Source organism: Hyperoodon ampullatus (assembly GCF_949752795.1).
Source record: "Hyperoodon ampullatus genome assembly, chromosome: 13".
In the NCBI taxonomy this organism is placed as follows: domain Eukaryota; kingdom Metazoa; phylum Chordata; class Mammalia; order Artiodactyla; family Ziphiidae; genus Hyperoodon; species Hyperoodon ampullatus.
The window spans coordinates 40,383,137-40,410,054 of NC_136926.1; the positions used below are offsets into that span (position 1 = coordinate 40,383,137).

General features: G+C 36.5%; 1 protein-coding gene across 2 annotated transcripts in view; it reads left to right on the forward strand.

The window, feature by feature from the left end:
• The window catches only part of RBBP8 (RB binding protein 8, endonuclease), an 84,701-nt gene extending 60,944 nt beyond the window's left edge, over positions 1–23,757 (forward strand). The window contains exons 11-18 of one of the 2 annotated variants that reach the window (XM_079717751.1): positions 82–208; positions 1,137–1,225; positions 2,136–2,253; positions 11,433–11,573; positions 15,721–15,790; positions 19,099–19,195; positions 21,932–22,073; positions 23,378–23,757. In XM_079717751.1, coding sequence (XP_079573877.1) covers positions 82–208; positions 1,137–1,225; positions 2,136–2,253; positions 11,433–11,573; positions 15,721–15,790; positions 19,099–19,195; positions 21,932–22,073; positions 23,378–23,475 — 882 coding nt within the window. In that variant the 3' untranslated portion in view covers positions 23,476–23,757. The remainder of the gene's footprint in view (positions 1–81; positions 209–1,136; positions 1,226–2,135; positions 2,254–11,432; positions 11,574–15,720; positions 15,791–19,098; positions 19,196–21,931; positions 22,074–23,377) is intronic. The other variant, XM_079717752.1, reaches the window with a different exon arrangement.
• Positions 23,758–26,918: the final 3,161 nt, after the last annotated feature.

Sequence of the window (26,918 nt, forward strand, 5' to 3'; positions counted from 1 at the left end):
TTTGTGTTAAATGTTCAAGGATTTTGATTTAAATGGTTGTTTGTGATTTCTCCTAGATGCTAATAATTCTTTCTGTTTTAGGATGCTGGTTCTCGTGAGCCTATAAAAATAAAAACCAGGTCAGTCCCTGGAGCATGTGAACTTGCATCAGTTCTTCAGTTAAATCCATGTAGAATTGCTAAAACAAAGTCTCTACAAAACAACCAAGGTATGTACACTATAAGTAGCATTTCTACTCTTTTTTAATGACTTTAAATTGAGTATTGTAATATATTATGTACATTCTTTGGATAGACTGAATTATTTTCAGAATATCTTATCCCTGTGTGTTTCTGTGTGTATAGCACAATTCTTATTGGTTTCACTTTACATGTGATTTTCCTGCTCTTCTGCTTTTTGAAAAAATAAATTGACATCTTTAATACCTACTTTCTATAGGTGATTTTATAGATTTACCTGTTCTATGTAGTTGTTTCTTATTTTCTTTACAAAAAGAAAGCTTTAAAAAATTTAAACTATACAGATTTTTAAAATATAAAAAGTAGAAATTTATCATCCAAACCTTGTTCCTCACCCCATAGATAGCCTGTCCTTTTCTTTGCATTTACATGTATATCTGTAAACATTTGCATATGCTAACTCTGTGTTTAACCTTTTGAGGAACTATAACTTTCTTCCAAAGGAGCTACAACGTTTTACATTCCCACCAGCAGCATGTGAGGGTTCCAATTTCTTCACATTTTGAGGGTTCCAGTTTCTCCACATTCTCACCAACACTTGTTACTGTCTGTCTTTTTGATTCTAGCCATTCTGTGGGTGTGAAGTTATATCTCAGTTGTGGTTTTGATTTGCCTTTTCCTGATGGCTAATGATGTTGCACATCTTTTCATGTACTTATTGGCCAGTTGTATATCTTCTTTGAAGGACTGTCTATTCAGGTCCTTTGCTTATTCTTAATTGGAGTAATTGTCTTATTATTGAGTTTTGACAGTTCTTTATATATCCTAGGTACAAGTCCTTTATCAGACATATGATTTGCAAAACTTTTCTCTCATTCTGTGGGTCCCATAATGTTTTAAAGTGATGAGAATTTTAAAAATTTGTTTTATTTGTGCATTTTTTTCTCCTTATCTAAGATGTGTCCTTTGAAAACATCCAGTGGAGTATAGATCCAGGAGCAGACCTTTCTCAGTATAAAATGGATATTACTGTAGTAGATACAAAGGTAAGTTAGAAAATAGAACCAAAGCCCATGTGGTTATTCTAGTGTATTGTTAGTCACCCTGCTGTCCTGACTCACTCTGTGACCTTGAGGGAATCACATACCTCTTACAGCCTTCATGTATTTATTCAGAAAACTATGAAATAATAACACTTACTATGCCAACATTATGGTATTTTTGAAAGTGTAATAATAATAATAATAATAATAATACTTTCTGACTAGAGAACTTTGCTGAAAAATATAGTTTTAAAATAATGTAAAATGCTAATTACATATTTTAAGTAGTTTTATTTTTTATCAAAATAATCTGTCATATGCATTAACTTAATATACCTTCAAGAAAAAAATTTCATTTTTCCCAGTTGGCTAATTTTTTAAAATACTCTGTATTTTTTCATTAAAATTCATAGCAGAAATAAATTTTTTGGTTTGTATTTAGGTTCTTCATAGTTTGAGAAGTTCTCTTTCACTTGGTAACATATTAATAAAGTATTTAACAGTTGCTAGAGTAATAAATATCCATTAAGAAATCAAATTTGACTTGTGAACTTTTGTTCTTAGTGTACACTGATGTTCATTTCTGTGAAGCAGATTAGGGAAGAAAGGAAGCTCCAGGGATCATGGTAACTCATAGTTCTCTCATGCTTGGCAGCAGTCCTTTTCCTAGGCTTGAGAGACAATGCTTGTATATCAAAGCTAAAAATGGTTTATAGGCATTTAAACCTAAATGTATCTATATTCCTAAAAGGTAAAGGTAAATATTACTTAATGCTACTGAAATGTAAGTGTACACTTAAAAAATGATTAAAATGGTAACATTTATGTATATTTTACCCCACCCCCAAAAAAGTAAACATTAGGCCGTAAAGGAAGGATTGTTAAAATTTTGAATTTTTAAATATTTATTCAGGATGGCAGTCAGTCAAGATTAGCAGGAGGAGAGACAGTGGACATGGACTGTACATTGGTTAGTGAAACTATGCTTTTAAAAATGAAGAATCAAGAGCAGAAGAGAGAAAAAAGTCCAAGTAAGATTTCATTTTTTTTAAATTTTAATACAAATGTGGAGGGAAGTTTATAGACATACCATTGCACTGATGAGTATAAGTGACCTCTTCACCATAAACTAGTTTTTTTTTTCCCCCTGTTCTCATAATACTAGATTTCTCTTTAGTAAAGCTTAGTGTCAATATTTCAGGAAAAAAATCTTTAGTAAAAATAATTTTATTTCCAAAAGAATTCAAGTTGTTTCCAGGGGTCAGCAAACTACAGCCAGCTGCCAGTTTTGTAAGTAAAGTTTTACTGGAACCCAGCCTCACTCGTTTATTTATTGCCTATGGCTGCTTGTTGAACACAGCAGCAGAGCTGAGTAGTTTCTGCAGAGACCTTATGGCCCCACAGGCCTAAAATATTTACTGTCTGACCCTTTAAGAAAAAGTTTCCTGATCCCTGGTTTAGATAATTTTTTTATAAAAGTTGTAAAGGGAATCTTGAGAGTCCTATTTTAGAAATACTATTTTCCAAAGCAATTTGATAAGGAAAAAAAGGGAGGATTCCACTGAGAAGTATTAGTATAGATTTGCAAATTAGCAGTAAACTAAGAATGATAGTGTATATGATGAGTGAGTGACTGCCATATTCTACTTCTATAGAAAAGGAGATTTGGCAAAACTAGGAGTCTATAACCCTTTGTAGTGAGAAACTGTTAATTCTTCATCTAAAGCCTTGATTTTCTGAAAGAGATGGGAACAATGGAAGGATTTCATTTGGCACCACCTTAGCAACATTCCTAACTACAGAGGCATATGACATGAGATCAGCTAGACTGGGAATAGTTGTCATTCATCACCCTTATGTGTTAAAGAGTTAGGACCTGCCACGTGAGGATGCAGGGCTAAAAGCAGAGGCCTTTTCCAATGATCGTCTCTTAGAAATTGAGGACATTCAGGCTGTGTGTGCATCTTCTGCTGAATATTCTCTAGTCTACCTGCTTAGGGCCCAGTAGTAAAACAGCCAGTCTTATCCTTGCTTCTTAAGAAACACCTTATCTCTTGCTGCCCCAAATGCAGTAAGTGAGAGAAAAGTTTAATAGCCTTTGCCTTAATTCTTTGTTCTTGAGTAATAATATCCATACAATCAAGTACCTGGCTGCCTATGTTGAGAGGACAGTACCTATTAAAAGTAAACCTTAACCAGGTGTCTGCTCCTCTGGTGAGACGGGGCCGGAAGATGCTCTCCTCAGCTCCTTGCCTGGGTGGGCAAGTCAGGCTCTATGGCTGGCAGAAATCCTTGTTTGAGGGTCCCACCGAGTTCCCCGGTCAGAGTGCTGCAGCTGAGCAGCTGCTTGGGACTACTGCTCTGGCGCTGCAGAAAGCCTTTTTGGAATCTGACATGTTATCACTTTGGGACTGTTGGCCAGCTGCTCCTGACTTGGCCACATGAAGGCTCAGACTGTCCCAGTCTCTGAACTGAAGAGAACCAACACTATTAGCATATCTCTCACCACCATGAATGCAAGGTATTTCAATCAAGAGTATCAGGAGGACATCTACAAATCCCAGACAGGCATGTGCAAGTTCTGAGGAATGGTGGAATAACCCAATGTATCTGGGTGAACTCTGGAGACAGCTGTGACAGAGCTACAACAGGGCAGTGGCTGACACCCAACTCATGGCCCACCTTCTCCTGCCATGTGGCTGACAGGGTCTTGGTGCTCTAGGAAGCTGTCAGGCCTGAGCCTCTGAGATGGAAGAGCCAAGTTCAGGACATTGGTTCACCAGAGACCTCCCGGCCCCACGTAATATCAGTCGGCAAGAGCCCTCCCAGAGGTCTTCGTCTCAAGGCTAAGACCCACCTCCACTCAACGGCCAGCAAGCTCCAGTGCTGGACAACCCATGCCAAACAACTAGCAAGACAGGAACACAACCCCACCCATTAGCAGAGAGGCTGTCTGAAATCATGCTAAGTTCACAGACCCCCAAAAACACCACTAGACGCGATCCTACCCACCAGAAAGACAAGATCCAGCCTCATCCACCAGAACACGGACACCAGTCCCCTCTACCAGGAAGCCTACACAACCCACTGAACCAACCTTACCCACTGGGGGCAGACACCAAAAACAACAGGAACTACGAACCTGCAGCCTGCGAACACACCCCAAACACAGTAAGTTAAGCGAAAAAGAGAAACACACAGCAGATGAAGGAGCAAGGTAAAAACCCACCCAACCAAACAAATGAGGAAATAGGCAGTCGACCTGAAAAAAGAATTCAGAGTAATGATAATAAAGATGATCCAAAATCTTGGAAATAGGATGGAGAAAATTACAAGAAACGTGTAACAAGGACCTAGAAGAATTCAAGAGCAAACAAACAATGATGAACAACACAGTGAATGAATTTAAAAATTCTCTAGAAGGAATCAATAGCAGAATAACTGAGGCAGAAGAACGGAAAAGTGACCTGAAAGATAAAATAGTAGAAATACCTACCACAGAGCAGAATAAAGAAAAAAGAATGAAAAGAATTGAGGACAGCCTCAGAGACCTCTGGGACAACATTAAATGCACCAACATTCGAATTATAGGGGTCCCAGAAGAAGAAGAGAAAAAGAAAGGGACTGAGAAAATATTTGAAGAGATTATACTTGAAAACTTACCTAATATGGGAAAGGAAATAGTCAAGTCCAGGAAGCACAGAGAGTCCCATACAGGATAAATCCAAGGAGAACACAGCAAGACACATATTAATCAAACTATCAAAAATTAAATACAAAGAAAACATACTAAAAGCAGCAAGGGAAAAGCAACAAATAACATACAAGGGAATCCCCATAAGGTTAACAGCTGATCTTTCAGCAGAAACTCTGCAATCCCGAAGGGTGCTGCAGGACATACTTAAAAAGATGACAGGAAAAAACCTACAACCAAGATTACTCTACCCAGCAAGGATATCATTCAGATTTGACAGAGAAATTAAAACCTTTACAGACAAACAAAAGCTAAGAAAATTCAGCACCACCAAACCAGCTTTACAACAAATGCTAAAGGAACTTCTCTAGGCAGGAAACACAAGAGAAGGAAAAGACCTACAATAACACACCCAAAACAATTAAGAAAATGGTAATAGGAACATACACATTGATAACTACCTTAAATGTAGATGGATTAAATGCTCCAACCAAAAGATATACACTGGCTGAATGGATACAAAAACAAGACTCATATATATGCTGCCTACAAGAGACCCACTTCAGACCTAGGGACACATACAGACTCAAAGTGAGGGCATGGAAAAAGATATTCCATGCAAATGGAAATCAAAAGAAAGCTGGAGTAGCAATTCTTATATCAGACAAAATAGACTTTAAAGACTGTTACAAGAGACAAAGAAGGACACTACATAACGATCAAGGGATCAATCCAAGAAGAAGATATAACAATTGTAAATATTTATGCACCCAACATGGGAGGACCTCAATACATAAGGCAAATGCTAACAGCCATAAAAGGGGAAATCAACAGTAACACAATCATAGTAGGGGACGTTTAACACCCCACTTTCACCAATGGACAGATCATCCAATGGAAAATAAATAAGGAAACACAAGCTTTAAATGACACATTAAACAAGATGGACTTAATTGATATTTCTAGGATATTCCATCCAAAACCAGCAGCATACTTTTTCTCAAGTGCTCACGGAACATTCTCCAGGATACATCATATCTTCGGTCACAAATCAAGCCTTGGTAAATTTAAGAAAATTGAAATCATATCAAGTATCTTTTCTGACCACAACACTATAAGACTAGATATCAGGGGAAAAAAAACTAAAAAATACAAACATGGAGGCTAAACAGTACACTACTAAATAATCAAGAGATCAGTGAAGAAATCAATGAGGAAATCAAAAGATACCTAGAAACAAATAACAATGAAAACACGATGACCCAAAACCTATGGGACGCAGCAAAAGCAGTTCTAAGAGGGAAGTTTATAGCAATAAAATCCTACCTCAAGAAACAAGAAAAATCTCAAATAAACAACCTAACCTTACACCTAAAGCAATTAGAGAAAGAAGAACAAAAAAAACCCCAAAGTTAGCAGAAGGAAAGAAATCATAAAGATCAGATTAGAAATAAATGAAAAGGAAATGAAGGAAATGACAGCAAAGATCAATAAAATTAAAGATGGTTCTCTGAGAAGATAAACAAAATTGATAAACCTTTAGCCAGACTCATCAAGAAAAAAAAGGGAGAAGACTCTAAACAATAGATTTAGAAATGAAAAAGGAGAAGTAACAACTGTCACTGCAGAAATACAAAGAATCATGGGAGATTACTGCAAGCACCTATATGCCAATCAAGTAGACAACCTGGAAGAAATGGACAAATTCTTAGAAAAGCACAACCTTCCGAGACGGAACCAGGAAGAAATAGAAAATATAAACAGACCAATCACAAGCACTGAAATTGAAACTGTGATTAAAAATCTTCCAACAAACAAAAGCCCAGGACCAGATGGCTTCACAGGCAAATTCCATCAAATATTTAGAGAAGATATAACACCTATCCTTCTCAAACTCTTCCAAAATATAGCAGAGGGAGGAACACTCCCAAACTCATTCTGTGAGGCCACCATCACCCTGATACCAAAACCAGACAAAGATGTCACAAAAAAAAGAATACAGGCCGATATCACTGATGAACATAGATGCAAAAATCCTCAACAGAATACTAGCAAACAGAATCCAACAGCACATTAAAAGGATCATACACCATGATCAAGTGGGGTTTATCCCAGGAACGCAAGGATTCTTCAGTATACGGAAATCAATCAATGTGATAAACCATATTAACAAACTGAAGGAGAAAAACCATATGATCATCTCAGTAGATGAAGAAAAAGCTTTCAACAAAATTCAACACCCATTTATGATAAAAACCCCCCAGAAAGTAGGCATAGAGGGAACTTACCTCAACATAATAAAGGCCATATATGACAAACCCACAGCCAACATCATTCTCAATGGTGAAAAACTGAAACCATTTCCACTAAGATCAGGAACAAAACAAGGTTGTCCACTCTCACCACCATTATTCAACATAGTTTTGGAAGTTTTAGCCATAGCAGAGAAGAAAAAGAAATAAAAGGAATCCAAATCAGAAAAGAAGAAGTAAAACTGTCACTGCAGATGACATGATGCTATACATAGAGAATCCTAAAGATGCTACCTGAAAACTACTAGAGCTAATCAATGAATTTGGTAAAGTAGCAGGATACAGAATTAATGCACAGAAATCTCTTGCATTCCTATACACTAACAATGAAAAATCTGAAAGAATAATTAAGGAAGCACTCCCATTTACCACTGCAACAAAAAGAAGAGGAGACAAAAGACCTGTATGCAGAAAACTATAAGACACTGATAAAAGATTAAAGACGATACAGATAGATGGAGAGATATACCATGTTCTTGTATTGGAAGAATCAACATTGTAAAAATGACTATACTAACCAAAGCAATTTACAGATTCAGTGCAATCCCTGTGAAACTACCAATGACATTGTTCACAGAACTAGAACAAAAAATTTCACAATTTGTATGGAAACAACAAAAGACCCCAAATAGCCAAATCAATCTTGAGAAAGAAAAACGGAGTTGGAGGAATCAGGCTCCCTGACTTCAGACTATACTACAAAGCTACAGTAATCAAGACAATATGGTACTGGCACAAAAACAGAAATATAGATCAGTGGAACGGGATAGCAAGCCCAGAGATAAACCCATGCACATATGATCACCTTATCTTTGATATAGGAGGCAAGAGTATACAATGGGGCTTCCCTGGTGGCGCAGTGGTTGAGAGTCCGCCTGCTGATGCAGGGGACACGGGTTCGTGCCCCAGTCCAGGAAGATCCCACATGCTGCGGAGCGGCTGGGCGCGTGAGCCATGGCCACTGAGCCTGTGTGTCCGGAGCCTGTGCTCTGCAACGGGAGAGGCCACAACAATGAGAGGCCCGCATACCAAAAAAAAAAAAAAAAGAGTATACAATGGAGAAAAGACAGCCTCTTCAATAAGTGGTGTTGGGAAAACTGTACAGCTACATGTAAAAGAATGAAATTAGAACACTCCCTAACACCATACACAAAAATAAACTCAAAATGGATTAAAGACCTAAATGTAAGGCCAGATACTATAAAACTCTTAGAGGAAATCATAGGCAGAACACTGTATGACATAAATCACAGCAAGATCCTTTTTGACCCACCTCCTAGAGAAAGGGAAATAAAAACAAAAATAAACAAATGGGACCTAATGAAACTTAAAAGCTTTTGCACAGCAAAGGAAATCATAAACAAGACGAAAAGACAACCCTCAGAATGGGAGAAAATATTTGCAAACGAAGCACTAACAAAGGATTAATCTCCAAAATATACAAGCAGCTCAATATCAAAAAAACAATCCAATCAAAAATTGGGCAGAAGACCTAAATAGACATTTCTCCCAAGAAGATATACAGATTGCCAACAAACACATGAAAGGATGCTCAACATCACTAATCATTAGAGAAATGCAAATCAAAACTGCAATGAGGTATCACCCCCCACCAGTCAGAATGGCCATCATCAAAAAATCTACAAACAATAAATGCTGGAGAGGGTGTGGAGAAAAGGGACCCTCTTACACTGTTGGTGGGAATGTAAATTGATACAGCCACTATGGAGAACAGTATGGAGGTTCCTTAAAAAACTAAAAATAGAACTACCATACGACCCAACAATCCCACTACTGGGCATATACCCTGAGAAAACCATAATTCAAAAAGAGTCATGTACCACAATGTTCATTGCAGCTCTATTTACAATAGCCAGGACATGGGACCAACCTAAGTGTCCATCAACAGATGAATGGATAAAGAAGATGTGGCACATATATACAATGCCATAAAAAGAAACAAAATTGAGTTATTTGTAGTGAGGTGGATGGACCTAGAGTCTGTCATACAGAGTGAAGTAAGTCAGAAGGAGAAAAACAAATACCGTACGCTAACATATATATGGAATCTTTAAGAAAAGGAAAAGAATGTTCTGAAGAACCTAGGGTCAGGACAGGAATAAAGATGCAGACGTAGAGAATGGACTTGAGGACATGGGGAGGGGGAAGGGTAAGCTGGGACAAAGTGAGAGAGTGGCATGGACATATATACACTACCAAATGTAAAATAGCTAGTGGGAAGCAGCTGCATGGCACACGGAGATCAGCTTAAGAAGATGACTTTGCTTTTAAGATTAGTTTTTTCCTGGGACCAGTTCCTGATAATGTTTTCCTCAGTTTTGTAGAAAAGGGAAAAACGAAGTATGACAACTTTCGCTGCAAATTTATGTAGTTAATCTAAGAAGATGATAGTTTCCCAAATATATTTGAAGCAAGTATCATATGGAGGTGAAACCAGAACTTAAACTAATGAGTTTAACTAGGACTTAAACTAAAATTACCTAGATAATTTTGACTAAGGTGTTGTGAGTACTATTGCTGAAAAATAAGTCACTCCAGTAATTTAGAGGATTAGAACAACAACCATTTTCTTACCTTTCATAGTTTCTGTGCCTCAGGAATTCAGGAAGGTCTGGGCTGGGTGGTTCTATCTCCGGGTCTCATGCAGTGATAGACAGACGGTGGCTGGAGCCGGAACAGCAGAGGGCTAGACAGATGGGAGATACTTCGCATCTCTCTCTCTCCTTATTCAGTCTCAGGGCTTCTCCATATAGTCTTTCCACATGGGTTAATTTGAGCTTCCTCATTACTTGGACACTAGGTTCCCAGAGTGAGCATCCCCACAGAGCAAGGTAGAAGTGCATGGTATTTTTATGATCTGGACTCAGAAGTTGCTCAGTAGGAGGAGTTCCAAGATCACATTATAAGAAGAGCAAGTGGAATAGGAGATATTGTTGAGCCCATACTTGGAAAAAAACAGTCTGCCAATTTTACCCATAAAGTAGATCTTTTTCATACTTAGAATTGGCTAAAGATGAAGCATACCATTAAACTTCCAATTACTACTATTTCAAGTCAAAAACTGATTTTTATATCTCTACTCTGTGTTAGACTTAGTAGATGCTATGATAGAAAGATCAATAAGGATATGGTCTCTGTCCTCAAGCACTTTACAATCAGAAGTCTGACCCGCAAAAAAATAAATCATTAACTTATTGTGATTTACTAACAGCATACATGGAATGCTTTGGGAATGCCTAGAATGCTGCCTGGCACATAGAAGTTATTTTTACTTACAGATTTGACCCTCAAAATGAAAAATGAACAAATGTTTAATCACTCAGTAATTATCAAGACACAGTTCTGTATCAGGAATTGGAGATAATAGTGAACAGAACAAAAGTACCTACCTCGTGGAGCTTACATTGTAATAGGGAAAAAACAAACAAGTATGGTATGCTAGATGATGGCAAGTGCTAGGGAAAGATAAAACGGGGTGAGGTGCCAGAGAGTCTGCATGGGGGGAGGTGGTAGTTACTTTATATAGAGTAATCTTGGTAGGCTTCAGTTTTGTCATATTTGTTAGCCAACTGAATCTATTTCTATTTTTAGTAAACTGGTGTTTTTAAAAATATAGTTAAATAATGGAAATGTAGTTAGTACTCTGAAGATGAAGTTAGCACTTTGCAGATCAAATATAGAATTGAATTCATTATTTCTCTAACACTGAACTTCCAAGTGTTAATGATAATGCAAGAAAATACTTTTTTGCTACCACATTAGAAAAATAAGCAGGTAAACAAAACTCTAGAGATTTTGATGTCAGTTATTTATACATAGTTTATTTAAACTTCATATTTTTCACCATTTATTATGCTGTGTTTTCTGTTCCTCACCATTCCTTTCGGTAGTTCCTTTTGGTTTAGTATGAATTATATTGATAAATGAGCGGATAGAGAGAAAAAGACTTTTTAAACATTTATAATAACAGTAACAAAAACTAGCATTCTCTTGACATGAGTAAAGGACATTTGAAGGCATAACATAAAACCTTTATAAATGTGCAGTAACTACCCAGGCTTGGGGTTTACTGTTGCCTCATACACATCTGAATTATTTTGTGGCAGTTCCTACAAGTTTCACATTGGTCTACATAGAAAGCAAAAAGCTTGCTTGTTGCCTAAGCCAATGCTCTTTCACACAGATGGAGAAAGAAAAATGAATGATACCTTGGAAGATATGTTTGATCGGACTACACATGAAGAATATGAATCCTGTTTGGTGGATAGCTTCCCCCAAGTAGCAGATGAAGAGGAGTTGTCAACTGCTACAAAAAAACCAAACTGTAAGGCACTTTCCTTTCTAATTATGATTATTCCAGTACACTGAGTTTAGTAAATTAAGTCATCATGCTTATTAAACAGAGGCTTAATGAGGTATCTTAACCAAGTTTCATGCTTCTTGAATAAATTTTTTTCCAGTTTTTTTAAAGACAATTTTAGATTAATAGAAGAGTTACCAAAAATAGTTCAGAGGATCCTATGAACCTTTCACTCAGCTTATAAAAGTTTTGAGAAAATTCTTTGTTAAGTGATACCATAATTAAGTGAATTATTGTAATTGAGTGAAAAGAGGAAGTTTTGCAGAAAATTCAGACCTGTTACCTGCTTGAATACTTTACCTTCCCAGATAAAATACTATATCTGCCTTCTTCAGATCTGTTTTATTAGAAGCAGTAATTTATAATGTAGGATAGCAATCAAAAGAAGAACAGTCTAAGTGAAACTCTTAAGTAGATAATCTGAATTGAAAATTAGTTAAAATTCTTGCTAAATATCTCATTTTCTTACTGTGAGTAAAACGGTCATACTTTTTAATTTAGTGCAAAGGTGGTTTTATAGTGGCTTAAATGAGCACAACTGCTATGACAATAGTCAAAGCATTGAATATAAATCTATCTTGATTATGTTTTCCTTGTGCTTTTTAAAGTGACAGCCCACAGGATGAGACCTTAACCAAAGATACATAACAGCATGCTTTTGTTTGCTCAGTCCATGGCAAAAACTTGATCAAGCAAATTTCGTGATAAAAATTCACAACTGTTGGGCTTCCCAGGTGGCACAGTGGTTGGGAGTCCGCCTGCCGATGCAGGGGACACGGGTTCGTGCCCCGGTCTGGGAAGATCCCACATGCTGCGGAGCGGCTGGGCCCGTGAGCCATGGCCGCTGAGCTTGCGCGTCCGGAGCCTGTGCTCCGCAACGGGAGAGGCCACAACAGTGAGAGGCCCGCGTACCACAAAAAAAAAAAAAAAAAAAAAATTCACAACTGTTCAATTCATTTTTCTCCCCAAGCCCTTTGCAAATTGGTTTCACTTAAAAAAGATATTCTTTTATAAGGTATAATTATTAATTTTTTTTTTTAAGTTGCTTTTCACACTGAACATCCAAGAATTTCTTCTCACTTAGCTTTTTTGGCAATGCTGCACTGCTCTTCTGATCTCTGGCAACTTCTGTTTCCAAGAGTATCCCCAAGACACTGTTTTCTTCCTCACACTCATTTTCTCTCATGCTTTTATTAAATTACCTCTGAAAATAAAACTCCAAATCTGCATCTCTAGTTTGATTTCTCCAGTGAATCCCAGCCCTGTATTTCTTAGTAATCCTACTTTTGTGTCTCTTCAACAGCTTAAACTTAAGATATCTAAACCAAGTTCCATTTATTTCCTACCAAGTAACCTTTCAGACGTTTTTATTTTTCCCAGTCACTCAGGCATAGAATTTAGGACTTTCTGTCCATTTATTTCATTTTCTAGACCCCCATATCACAAAATTCTACCTAGTCTTCCCTCATAGGAAGGAGTAGATTTTGGGCAGGATATCAAAAGCTCAGTTCTGGACATGTTAGTACTTACTAGATATTCAAGTGGAGGTGTTTGTAGGCAGTTGACATGTATCAAGTTTGGACAGGAAATCCAGAATAAAAAAAAATGATTTAGTGGGCAGGAGGTGAACAGCAAGTAGATGGAGCTGAAAGTCATGGCACTGAGTGAGAACACCCAAGAATTGAATATAAATAGAAAAGAGGAGTATTTCAAGTTCTGACCTCTAGGGTATGGCAACTTTAAAAGGTCAGAGAAACAAAGAAGAAACCAGCAAAGGAAACTGAGAAGGAGGTGCAGCTATGAAGTAGGAAGAACACGAGAGTATGTGCTGTTCTGTAAGACAAGTGAAAAAGACGTTTCTGTGTATTCATTACTCCCAGCCTCATCCTTTCTCTTCTGAACCTCAGACTTTATTCCAGTTACATACTGGACATCTTATAAGCACCTTAAAATTAATATATTCCAATTAGAAATCTTAATTTTTCTACCCAAATTTGATCTTCCTGTGCCTTTCTGGGTTTCATTAAGCCTCAGTAACTATCCTCCCATTTACTAAAGATGGAAATGTGGGAGTCATATTTGACTTCTTTCACCTGACCTTCATGCCCAGTCTAATACCCTGGCAGCAGTATCTCCAAAATATATTTCATAACACTTCACTTCTCTCCATCTCTGTAGCCACTACCTGGTCTCAGCCACTCTGATTTCTACCTATTCTATTCCAGGCCTCCTAACTGGTCTTTTTATGTATCTCTTATCTCTAGCCCAGTCTACAGAGAATTAAAAGTGATTTAGTTTAAATTTAAGTTGGATTGTATTCTTGCTTAAAAATCCTTCAATGATAAGAAGATATTTGAATGGCCAATAAGCACGCGAAAAGACGATCAACATTCTTGGACAGTCACAAAGACGATCAACATTCTTGGACAGTCAGGGATGGTGATAACACTTCACACCCCCAGAAATGGTTAAAAAGATTGCTAACATCTAGCATTAGCAAGTGTGAAGAGCAGCTGGAACTCTCATGCATTGTTGGTGGAGTAGAAAATTGACTATACTTTGGAAAACAGTTCAGCAGGGGTTTTTTAACAGCTTTATTGAAGTTGTCGGTATTTTGTAAGAGCTAAGCATATACCTGTGTTGTGACCCAGCAATTCCACTCCTAGGTATATACCCAACAAAAATATGTTCACGGAAAGATGTATTCAAGAATGTTCATAGCAGTGCTATTTGTAATAGGTCAAAACTGGAAACAACCCAAATGTCCATCAGCAGGTGAATAAATTGTGGTATACTCATGATAGAATACTACACAACAAAAAGGAGGGAACTACTAGACTCATCAATATGGATCAGTCTCCAAAACCTGTTGAGCTAGACAAATGCACAAGATGAAAAAGAATACATACTATATAGTCTCATTGATATGAAGCTCTAAAACAGACATAACTAAGCTATGGTGATAGAAATTAAATCAGTGATTGTTGGGGAAGGGAGAGACATAAGAGAACATTCTTGTGCATGAGAAACAGTGGAATAGGAAACTTTCATGGGAATGTTCTCTGTCTCGATTTGGGTAGTAGCAGTTACACTGGAATATACATCTGTCAAAATTCATCATAATACACTTAAAATCCGTGTATGTAAATTATGCCTCAATAAAGTAGATAATATTTAGAAGTCTTCAGTGGCTTCCCACTGCACTTGCAACAAAATTCAAACTCCTTCTCTTGGCCTCCAAGTCCCATCATGATCTGGTACCTGCCCACTCCCCCCACCCCACCCCCACCCCAGCCTCATCTTCCCCAACACTTCCCTTTTTTGCTAAATCTCAACCACACTATCCTCCTCTTCTTATAATGTGCCGAACTTTTTGCCATCGAGGACCTTTACCTAGAACATTCCCCATTCGTACCTCTTCTCACAGCTGACTTCTCTGTATTCATCAGTTATTACCTTACATGTTCAGGTAGCCTTAGCTGTCTGCTTGCTTAATGTCTGTTTCCCTCACTGCAATGTAAACTCCATGAGGACAGGAGACCTGGTCTCTCCTATTCTACATTTTATGTCCAGAACTTAGCACAATGCTCAGTAAATATTGTTTATTTGAACAGATGATAGCAGTTAGCTATTTGAGTCTAGACAACTTGGTATTCACGTCCATGGGCTCTAGTTCTTCTTTTGTCACCAATATTCTGATAAAATTTTAAAATATTTTTATTTCCTAGTTATCAGCTACCTTAAAGACACATAATAAAATCAACGGGACTAATAAGTGAACAGATTAAAAGCCATCTTGTTATTTGTTGTTTGGTGCCAGATGATAATGGGCGTCTGAGTAGTTCTTTTAAAGTCTAAAATACTTTTATAGTTACGATTTTTATCTCTTTAGTAATTCTTAGGTGAGATAATCAGCAGTCTCCTTATTATGCAGATGAAAAAGAAAGGAAGGAATTAGTTATAGAAAATTTAAACTAATTGCCTAGGGACCAGAGTATGAAACCCAATAAAAATAGAAGTTTTGGTATATGTCCTTTTTTTCCCCAAAAAAAGCTAATTATTTCTAAGTAAGTTCTACATTCAGTTTGTGGTATGGTTATTTTGTTTACAGCTCCTGGTGATAAACAAGATAAAGTCAAACAGAAAGCATTTGTGGAGCCATATTTTAAAGATGATGAAAGGTAAGTTGGCCTTGGTTAATACCAGCAATGTGATTGGAAGTACCACAGAGCTATCTTTGTCAGAGGATCTCTGACCTATTAAAATTGCTACTTTGGTTAAAATAGAATCTAAATCATTTACTTTATGACCATAACAAAAATGGAACTCAGGTATAAAAGCCTCTTTGAATGGACACTACTCTAGCTGTCTTTCATAGCTTCCTTGCTCTGGTATGAGAAGATGTTCTAGGCTCCTGCCATAGGCTGGAATCTGTCATTTCTCCAGGAGCCCTAGTTTAACAGTATTTAGGCCGTAGTCTGACTGCTGGGGTTGCTCATTGCTCCAGTTAGCCATTATTTCTGGACCTTTTAGGTGGACAGAGTTAGAAGTAAAGTTTTTGTTTTTTAAGATAAACTACATGTGTTCATACTGATAGCTTCAAGTTCAGGACTACAGGATTTCTCTGTAACCTCCTCTGTTACATCTGTATCTAGTTCCCCGCTTACTGAAAATCCCACTTCTCAGTGCCACTAACATCATTCTTCATTTAACTTGATTCCACAGAACAGTCTCAGAATAATTCAAACTATCACGAATAACATGATTTATGAAAAGGGTTTAAGACTTTTTTGAGTCTTTTTGTCCTTACGATATATCCCATCAGAAAGGTACAGTCAAATCATTGTGTTTTCAGGTCACTTAGGATAATTATTTTCACTGTAGTTGTGCCACCAACCCAGTATCCATGTTTGTGTTATTTTGCTTTTGATTTTTTAGAAATTGTTTCCTTTTATCTTTAATTCTTTAAGGGAATTATGTATATGATACCAGAGGCTGCAAAACGGTATATTCAGAAGTCTGTCTTCTATTCTGAAGTCCCCTTCATTTTGATAGCTTCCTATTCCTACACACATAACCATTTGTTAAAAATTTATGGTTTTCCATCCATTTTAAAAAGTAAAAGCAAATTTCTATCTATATATCTTGAAATTGATGTAGATAATTGTACTCTCTCCTCTATACAAATGGTAGAATGCTATATATGCTTTTCTCTACTTTCCTTTTTTCATTTAACTACATGTCCTGGAAATCACTAATAGTAGTATATAGTGATATTCCTCGTTTCTTTTTTTAATTTCATGGTATTTTGTTGTTTGTACCATAGTTTATTCCCTAGCAATGAGCATTTGGGTTGTTTACAGTTATGCTAGCATGCATAATGCTACAGTGAATAGCCTTATGCATTCTCTTCAAATTTTTTTTTTTTTTTTTTTTTTTTTTTTTTTTTTTTTTTTTTTTTTTTTTTTTTTTGCGGTACGCGGGCCTCTCACTGTTGTGGCCTCTCCCGTTGCGGAGCACAGGCTCCGGACGCACAGGCTCAGCGGCCATGGCTCACGGGCCCAGCCGCTCCGCGGCATATGGGATCCTCCCGGATCGGGGCACGAACCCGTATCCCCTGCATCGGCAGGCGGACTCTCAACCACTGCGCCACCAGGGAGGCCCTCTCTTCAAATTTTTGCCTGTGCGTCTTTGGAATAGATTCCTAGAAGTAAGACTGCAGAGTAAGAACTGTCATTTCAGATGTTTCTAATACAGGTTCACTAACTTGGTTTTTTTTTTTTTTTTTTTTTTTTTTTCTATTTTTGGCTGTGTCGGATCTTCATTGTGGCGTATGGGCTTCTCTTTCGTTGTGGCGCACGGGCTCCAGAGTGCTTGGGCTCTGTAGTCTGCGGAACGCGGACTCTCTAGATGAGACGTGCGGGCTCATTAGTTTTGGCACATGGGCTTAGTTGCCCCGCAGTATGTGGGATCTTAGTTCCCCGACCAAGGATCGAATCTGTGTCCCCCGCATTGGAAGGTGGATTCTTAACCATTGGACCACCAGGGAAGTCCCATAGGTTCACTAACTTTTAAAAAAATACATGAGTAGTTTTATTTATTCTAAAACCATTAGATAGCTGGAGATGCAGGACGTGGGTAAAGATGTAGGGATAGTATACGTCTCAGAGTTAGTGTGGTCCCTTTCCCCACTGAGAGTACTAGCAAACCCTGGGAAGATGGGTTGTGTTATGTCAGTGACAAGAAGCTTAGTAACCTTTTAGGTGATGCTTGATGTCTACTGCAACTGCCAGTCTACTAGTGGATTCCCTGCTGCGTTATAGTACACTACAGAAATAGAATAGATTCAGAGGAAAGGATATGGCTAAATTATATTCTATATAAACCTAAGATTCCATAAACTATTTGAAAGAAAGTATAGTCATGGCAATATTTTTTTTATCTGTTGTTTCTTGGTCTTTTTTAATTTACCGGTTGCTCCAGAGAGTTGTTGGATTTAAACACAAAAAGGACCTATATAACCTGATATGTTTTGAAATAGAGCATTTAAAGCTTTTTTTTGAAGAACAGTTCTTGCCAACTATCAAAATACCTCAAAGGAATAGATGTGTTACCAACAGGTTATTTTAAAAGTCAGTTTTTGTGAGTCAGACTGTTTAAGTTCACTGGTGATGTTTCTATTATAAACAAATGTATATGGTGTTACGTAAGTCTTCATTTACTTGTAAATTTGGAGTTTTCTATATTGGGCTTTTTAAAGTAGGATGCAAGTATATTAATAAAGAAATGTTCCATGCTTCCTGATTGCTTTTTCTTACCAAAGAACTATATACCTCATCAATCCACACCTCAGTGGCTTTGACCCTTCCTAGGTTTCCAGTGGCTCACAATAGAATCTTTGTCTTTAAGGACAAGCACAAATGATAATTGTGCCTAATATTTTGAAGAATTTAAGGTAGACGGAAGCAACAAAAGAAATTGTTGGAGAAAATAGTAAATGACATGCAAACAAATGAATTTGTTCTTTAGGGAGGAGTAGGTTAGCCCTGATTTATGGGGTTTTAGTACTAGAAACCAAGTTAACAGGCAGTATTCTCTCAGTTATGTTATAGAATAGCTATTCCTGAGTTTAATAATACAGCATTCCTTTATGATTAGGTTATTTTATATTTTACCTCCCAACCTAATAATTATTTTCATCCAGCCAGAGGCAAAAATAGGAAGTAATAGTTATCTTTTTCAGTTAGAGAAAAATACCTATAAAAATACCTGATATGTAAAATACTATGTAATATGTAAAATACTTAATATTTCAGTGGAGAGTGAATGAAGACATGCTTGTTTTTTTTCACATTCTGAGGAAGCATTTCAAATAAAATGAATGAATGTTTTGGGATTATTCCTCCTCTGGATGCTCACCTTTGCTAATTTAAAACCTAAACCAAAGCTCTCTATAGTAACAGATAAATTTAATTCATTTTCCCCCCAGAGAGACTAGCTTACAAAATTTTCCTCATATTGAGGTGGTCCGGAAAAAAGAAGAAAGAAGAAAATTGCCTGGACACACATGTAAGGAATGTGAAATTGTAAGTACTAATGTAACTACTGTCATTTGGGTTATTTAAAGATGGCTTTATATGCATGATTTAAAAATCACATATACAAACCATATTTGTATCTAGAAACAAGTTTGAGCCAGGAATAATAGAATGAATACATAGACTATACATACTGGCTGGGACCTGAGAGATATAGATGAAAACAAAAGCCCTCAATTTCTCTTAGATTCTCTAAGTGAATCTGGAGCCTAAGCAGTAGTTCTTATTTCCAGCTTAAGACATTTGTGCCATTTGTCTTTTCTATATTTATTTGTATATCTTTTAATTTTTTTACTTTGTGTTATGTTACAGCAGAGGCTCTAATACATATACTATTTGGGCAAAATTTTGACATTTTAGTTGGAAACTTGGCTATTTTATTTTTTACTTAAACACCAGCACTCTCAGGAAATGAGATGTACTCATAATTGTTTTTCCTAAATAACTGGTACAACCATAAGCTCTTTTTCCCCAAACATTTTCCTTTCTAAACAAAATGTGATGAATAGGCTCTCCTTCATCCTTAAAACACAATTGTATTTTCCTTTTATACATTGGGTGTCTTGGACTAGATAGTATATCTTGAAGTACATTGTACTAATTGTCCTCTTAATAAATAGTGCTAGGCAGGTTCTGTGTCTTTTTGAAACTTACTGTTTTTATTTCTTCCCTTGCTATCCTTTAGCTGTTGGATCCCTGCTTCCAGCAATGTACTTCCCCTTTTAAATTTTCTTCTTAAAAGCTATGGCTAGAGAATTTGATAACCAAGCACATTAAAGTTATGTATGAATAGGTTACAGTGCAGGTAAGCATTTGGTGAGAAAAATGCTGTCATATACTAACAGTGGGAGTGTAAGTTGAGATCACTATTTTGGAAAGCAGTTTGGTGATACAAGCAAAACCTCCTCCTGTATCATGAGTTTTCATAACACGAATGTATCATGATTTCTTAATTAAGGAATATGGTCTATACTAAATAAACCTCCAGTTTTTAGTTCTAAGTGGAGCTATTACTACTAGTGAGAAAAAACTCTTTTGCTGGAAACACTGTTAATTTGCTTTCCTTCTCTCAGGAGTCACTTTTTGTGCTGTTATCCAGTCTCTGAAAACACTGTTTCATGCATTTTACTACATTTTTTCAGTTTTTTAAGGTGGAGAGTAATTCTGTTCCCTGTTACTCCCTCATGACCAGGAGTGAAAGTGCCAGTCCCATGTATTTAAATATTGTCTATATGCTTACAATTACAGTTCCTAAATTTTTCCCATTGCCTATTCCACATGTGGAATATGCAATATACACGTGGCTAATAGTCACCTCAAATTTCACGTGTCCTAAAGCAAACACAGTTTCTATCTCCAATTCTCAAACCTTACCTCTGAGCCTTTTATATGTCCATTCTTCTCTAGTTTAAACCAGACATCTTGTAGTTACCTGCTTTTTTCTTTCATATCTCAGTAATGGATCTATCAGCAAATCCTATTGATTGTACTTTCAACACAGCAATGGTCTTTTTTCCAAATGATCTTTTTAGAATAAAAGTTAAATCATGTCACTTTTCTGCCCCAAATCCTTAGTTGTCTTCCTCTCTAAGAAATGGTATCAAAGCCATTATCTCGCACCCCACCTCCTCTCTGACTTTATCTTCTAACACTCTTCTGCTTGCTTGCTGCGTTAACAGCTACACTAGCCTACTGTTGTTTTCAAATATGTTGTAATTTGGTGGCAATGTTTCTCTAACATTGACTGATAACCATGATTCTCTAAGGGCAGTTCCCAGGCTAAGGTAACAAAGGCTTATATTCATGGCAATGAGAATGAAGAAAAAGATACCCTCCCCCAAAAAGGTTTCAGAGATACTCTAAAACCTTTAATTAATCTATGTAAAAGAAAAATATATTAGAAACCTTTACTTCAAAAAAATTATAGTCCTAAGTCTGCCACTTTTAATAGGTGATATCTTTGGTGAATTATCAATTTGATTTTCAGTTCCTCAAGTGTAAAATGGAATTAGCTGGATTATGTGATCGTATCATCTGTGTTCTATTAAACTCTACACTACTGCTTTATTTTCTTTAGATCTAGAGCTTGAAGACCGGTATAGTTTTCACATAAAAGTTTTATCTTTCTTTGCATGAAGTTCAGGTTCTTTATGATCACACTTGCAAAAAGTAATATGCCTTTGATCCTAATTGAAAGATCTAGTTTAAAAGGGGAAGTCGTGAAGCCTACAACATTCAAAGCTAAATTTTTATTTTAAAAAATTGTAGTGAAAGGAAAATTACTTCAAAACACACGTTATATTCAAATAACAATTGAGAAATGCGCTATTCAGAGTGCAGGCCTTGGCCTTCTTGTTACTGGTCTGAGAAAGATGAAGAGTTTGCACCAGTATATAAATCAGCTGTACCACTAAGGACGCTGTAAAGTTCAGCTGGCATGTTTTTTTTACTTGTAAGACTTTACTGATGCAGGAAGCAGTATGTTTTTTTACATTGTGATACAGGCTCCTTTTCTTTATGGAGCAAACATTTCATAGACCAGCACTAATTATTATTAGTAATTTATATAGTAATTTACTTAGAGATAGTATTACTAATATTATCAGTGAGAATTCAGTTTCCTTAGCATCCTGAATAAGTCTACTTAGCTTCTAGTTTATAACCAATAAGCATAACACTCCATTTATTATTCCTAAGTGGAAAACTCACCAGTTTTATTATCAGTATTATGCAGATTTTCCAGCAGAAGAAAGAGAAAAGAAGTTGGCTTCCTGCTCAAGACACCGATTTCGCTACATTCCACCCAACACACCAGAGAATTTCTGGGAAGTTGGTTTTCCTTCCACTCAGACTTGTATGGAAAGAGGTGAGAATACAGATTGTAACATTTTGGAACTTTTTTTTTTTTTAATACTGTGTATACCCGAGTCTAAACACTAAACTTTTTCTCCATGGTTCTCTACCTTCTGCTGTAAGTTGGGTGCCAGTTTTGTGACATAAATACAATTTTGTAAAGATAAAGACTTAACTTTCAACTCTTCAGATAACTTCACTGGAATCATAGATTGTTTAGAAGCACTTTAATGGGATTGTGTATGCATTATCCTCCTTTATCATTCAAATTTCAGAAAGTAATTTCTGTTTTATCCAGTCATCAAAATGACTTCTCATAACTTTATAAAAGTTGCCAGCAAAGTTATATTGTTGAAAAGCATCTTTTTTTTTTTTTAAAGAGACTACCCTGAATTTTAGATGTTAAAACCTCACTATTCAGAATGCTAATTATTTATAAAACATATTTGAGTAAAAAGGACTTTTGTTTGTTTGGGAGACTGTTCACATGCAACTAGCCCCTTCAGATACAGCACTTACATTTAATGTAATTTGAGAACGTATGCAGCTTTAAAGCTCCAGATATTTAGTGAATAAGTTTTTCTAAAAGATGCAAAGTCCCTTACAGCTATTACCATACTTCCACTTTCACCATTAACAAGTCCTCTTTGACATGATGTCTCTGCTTGGTCATCAAATAGAATTAGACAGCCTGGATAGAACCTGTGCTTGTACCCCTAATATGGCCTAGGGGTATGGCAAAGCAGAATCCTCCCCTGAAAACTACGTGAATGGAGACACCTTAGAATCGAATAGTCTGAAGAATATAAGGACATGTCATCTCAACAAATAGCTACTGAAAAAAGTCTTTTTGTTAAGCACCTGGAATTTATCATAATAGTAAAAAGTTCATGTTTACCATTTGTCCCCATTTGCAACCAATGGGAGGCAGAATAGGAAAGTGCTTAAGTACTCTGTTTCTGGAGTTAGATCTTGGGCAGGGCACCAGCTTTCCTACTTCCTAGCTTTGGGAACTTGAGCGAGTTATCAAACTTCCCTGGGTCTCCATTAGCTCAGCTGTGAAACAGGCATAGTGGAAGCTGCTGCAGAGGAGTGTGAGAGTTATCCTAGGTAATGTATACAGCACATTTGATAAATGTTTGCTATTGTTTTTAGTATAAATGAGAAAATTGATGCTAAGTAGTGAAATCATTAATCAGCACAACCAGCTAATAGAAAAATCATGTGAACTTAAAAGGCATTAAATGAGACGTTTACTGGATATATGCTGAAATATGTTGCAGATATTGTCTTCTAAATTTGTGTTTTATTTTTAAGGTTACATTAAAGAAGATCTTGATCCTTGTCCTCGTCCAAAAAGACGGCAGCCTTACAATGCAATATTTTCTCCAAAAGGCAAAGAGCAGAAGACATAAATGTTGAAGCAAAAACAGGAGAGATGACAATATTCTTTTTATTTATAGTTAAAGTTGGTATTAAACATTGATTTTTTTGATCTTCTGAAAACTGATTTATAAATCATTTTTCTATTGAAAATGTTTTGAAATAGCATTTACCCATCACACAGATGACTATTTAAAAATGGATAAGTTTATGTCATATTTTCTTGCTTTTGCACCTTTAAAATAATAAGGTGCTTTTATTTTGCACTCTAAGTTAAAAGTTGTTTATTACTTTATTTGGTAACACCTAATTACAATTTTGAAAATGATAGTTGTAGTCTGATTTGTTGCCTTTCGGATCGTTTACTCCATCTTCCCTTGGTACTCACATTCAGCAGTGACTTCATGTTAACATAGATTTTTATGCTCTTAATCAAGTTGCTCTTATGTAGGTCATTCCAATGCCTGGCATTCCTGTCTTTTAAAAGGCTAAATTTTAATAATCCTTTTAACTTTCCAGCTTCTTTCTTTCACTGACTTGAAATGAAGAACTACTCGGTAGTGAATTCCTTTCAAGGTTACTACAAATATCAACTTTTCCTTTGCCACGTACTATAAATTAACATCCTCTGATCATACTATTCCGGCTCTTCACATGTCTTCTTTTCATCATACTTGTTCTTCCTAGTGCAGTTTTCAAACAATTTGAGTTCTTCTCTGCCCACATGTTCAAATTCAGTTAGTTGTATTTCTCTGGATTGACTAATGTTATGAACTTCCAATTTGTGAACAAAATAGATTTCTGTATTTAGCAACTTCCTACTCCTCTGGAACCCAGTGTCTGAGTCATCAAGATGACTGACCACATCTGTGTCACCTTTTCTAGTGGCATTTTATCAGTGTCTTGTGTATTCCTTTAATCCAGATCTTGACAGTATTACATAAGCAGGAGTACATGACACACTGAATGGAATGCCTCACTAAAATCTAAATAACCTTATAGGTATAACCTTTACTTCTCAGAGTTTTTAAAAATCTGTTTAGTCTCATCTTCCTCATTGATCAAGGTTTTCATGAATAAATGACATCAGTTTTATGTTTTCACAGAGGGGATTGAAGAAGAAATCACTTATATTTAGTATCTACTTTTATGTTACACCCTCTTTGTACATTCATGGTTTGGCTCTGAATGTGATTCTCAATTTTTTTTTTAATGGACCTATCATAGCTTCTATTCAGCACTTTTCTTCCCTTCCCAAATTGTTTATCCTAATGTTTGATTTTTTTGATCTCTGCTGGCAGTCAACTAATCTCCCCCAAATAATAGCCATTCATTGGTCACTTAGTATATGCCAGAAACCGTGTTACACTCTTCACATAGACTTTTCTCTTTTAATCTTCAAATAATCTTGTGGATTTATGTATCAGCTTAACACTAAGCTGCAAAAAAATAGATCCAAAAAAGATTAAACAACAAATGACTAGTTTTCCTTTTCTCACGAAATGTCTGGAGATGGGCAGTCCAAAGCTGGTCTGTGCCCTCGTAAACCCAGATTTCTTCTAGCTTTCTGCTTTCATATTTTGTATGTGGCCTTCATTCTTGTGACTGTTAAATAGTTATGCCACCTCTGGAATCATGTCCATGTTCTAGCCAGATAGAAGGGAAAAGAAAAAGGCACATGTCATTTGTTTTTGTCCTTTAAAAAGTTTTCCAGAAGGCCCCTCCCAGTAACTTTCCCTGTGTCTCAATGGCCAGAATAGTCACTGAGAGACACCTGGATTGGAACAGGGCACCACAGGATGTGCAGTTAGAGCTGTATATCTCCAGTGATCTTTTTTTTTTTTTTTTTTTAAGGTAGCCTAAGCAGAGACAAGAGATTGTCTACCTGATAGTGGCTTGACAGAAATCCAACCCTTTAGCCAGCATTTTTCATTTTTCCTCAGTAACCCTGTGAGGTTGGGTAAACTGAGGTCTCTTCATCTGCTGTTGACCAGCTCTACCTTTAAATGAAGTAATGTAATAGACACTTTTTAAAAACACTTGAGTTAGATGCATTTAAACACAGAACTGCAGTTTGTGATTTAAGAAGATATATGAAAGGGCTTCTTCATTTGTAAAGCATTATATATGTTAGACAGTATTTTCATACAAATATGTATCAATCACTGTATGCAGTTACATATAGTTTCAGGTTGCCTGTGAGCCTTTTAAAGTTGAAGACCTGTGATTTAAACTTTGAAAGCATGCAGAACCTCAGTGTCAGCACTTCACATTGGATTAACACCTTTCCTGCCTTTGACAGACAGGCATCCCGATTAAATCATTTGAAACATAAGGTTGTCAGAGGCAACAGTTTGAATGAGTTAATCATAGGTATCCAAATGTATATAGAAGATACAACATGCTACCTTGAGAAAAGAACAAATGAAGCAGAAGAATATTCTTAACACCTCTCACGTAGTGAAAAATTTCCCAAAGTCCAACTGGAAAGGCAGCTTAACATATTAGTAACTCGATTTAAAATTGCATCTAGCATATGTATTTAAAAACTTAACAGAGAACATTCTTAGGCCCTCTAAAACAAATAACTCTGAAAAGATTCTTGCCCAGATCGTCTTTAATTTATAATTTAGTTGTCAAAAAGGAATAGTGTTACATAAACCAAATAACACTAGTACATTTACTTAAACCTTTATCAAGCACTTTTATCTTTGCCAGGTATAATACAAGTATCAGAATCAGGCAAATTTTGACAAGTTTATTCCAAAGGGGCAAGCTTTTAAAGCACACACCTAAGAATCTTATTCACTTGTTCCTGACATCTTAACAAGCATGAGTTTAATTTTGAAAAATGACACGTCAGAAATAAGCATTTAAAATATCTCAGGTTTTACCACTGTTCTCAGCAAGCCTAGCAGTTTAAGAGACATCTCAAAATCTTTCTCTTTGCTGAGCTGATGCTGTTAGAATGGTTCCTTGGAAAACTGAAGTGTCCTTACACTTGAATCCTTTAGTGTGCATTTAAGGAATCAGTGAAGCAGTTGTCTACTGTCAAACCAGCAGAGGCCACAAGAGAGCTATTTTTTGAGAATGATCAGTGGAAACTAGGGGCTGAATAGGACTATCATAAAAGAAAATTTGTAGGATAAGTAGGATATAAGTTGGAAACCTTTGGTACAGTCATGAGAGCTCACTCAGCAAAAACAAGCTTTCAACATAGCTATTGTTGGAATAAAACAAATGGCAGTGGCCATAATTCATGGTCCTGAGAAAAGAGATAACAAACATGGACTTTTATACTGGCACTTAGGGATACAAAGAGATATGTGAAATCTATTACCCAGTGGGAGACCAGACATAAACACACAAAGATGCCTAAGAGGTCAAAGAAGCTTGGACTGAGTGCCAAAGAAATGCTAAGGATAATTAGATCTTGAACTGTGCCTTTGGATGAGTTATCCTACAGAAGGGACAA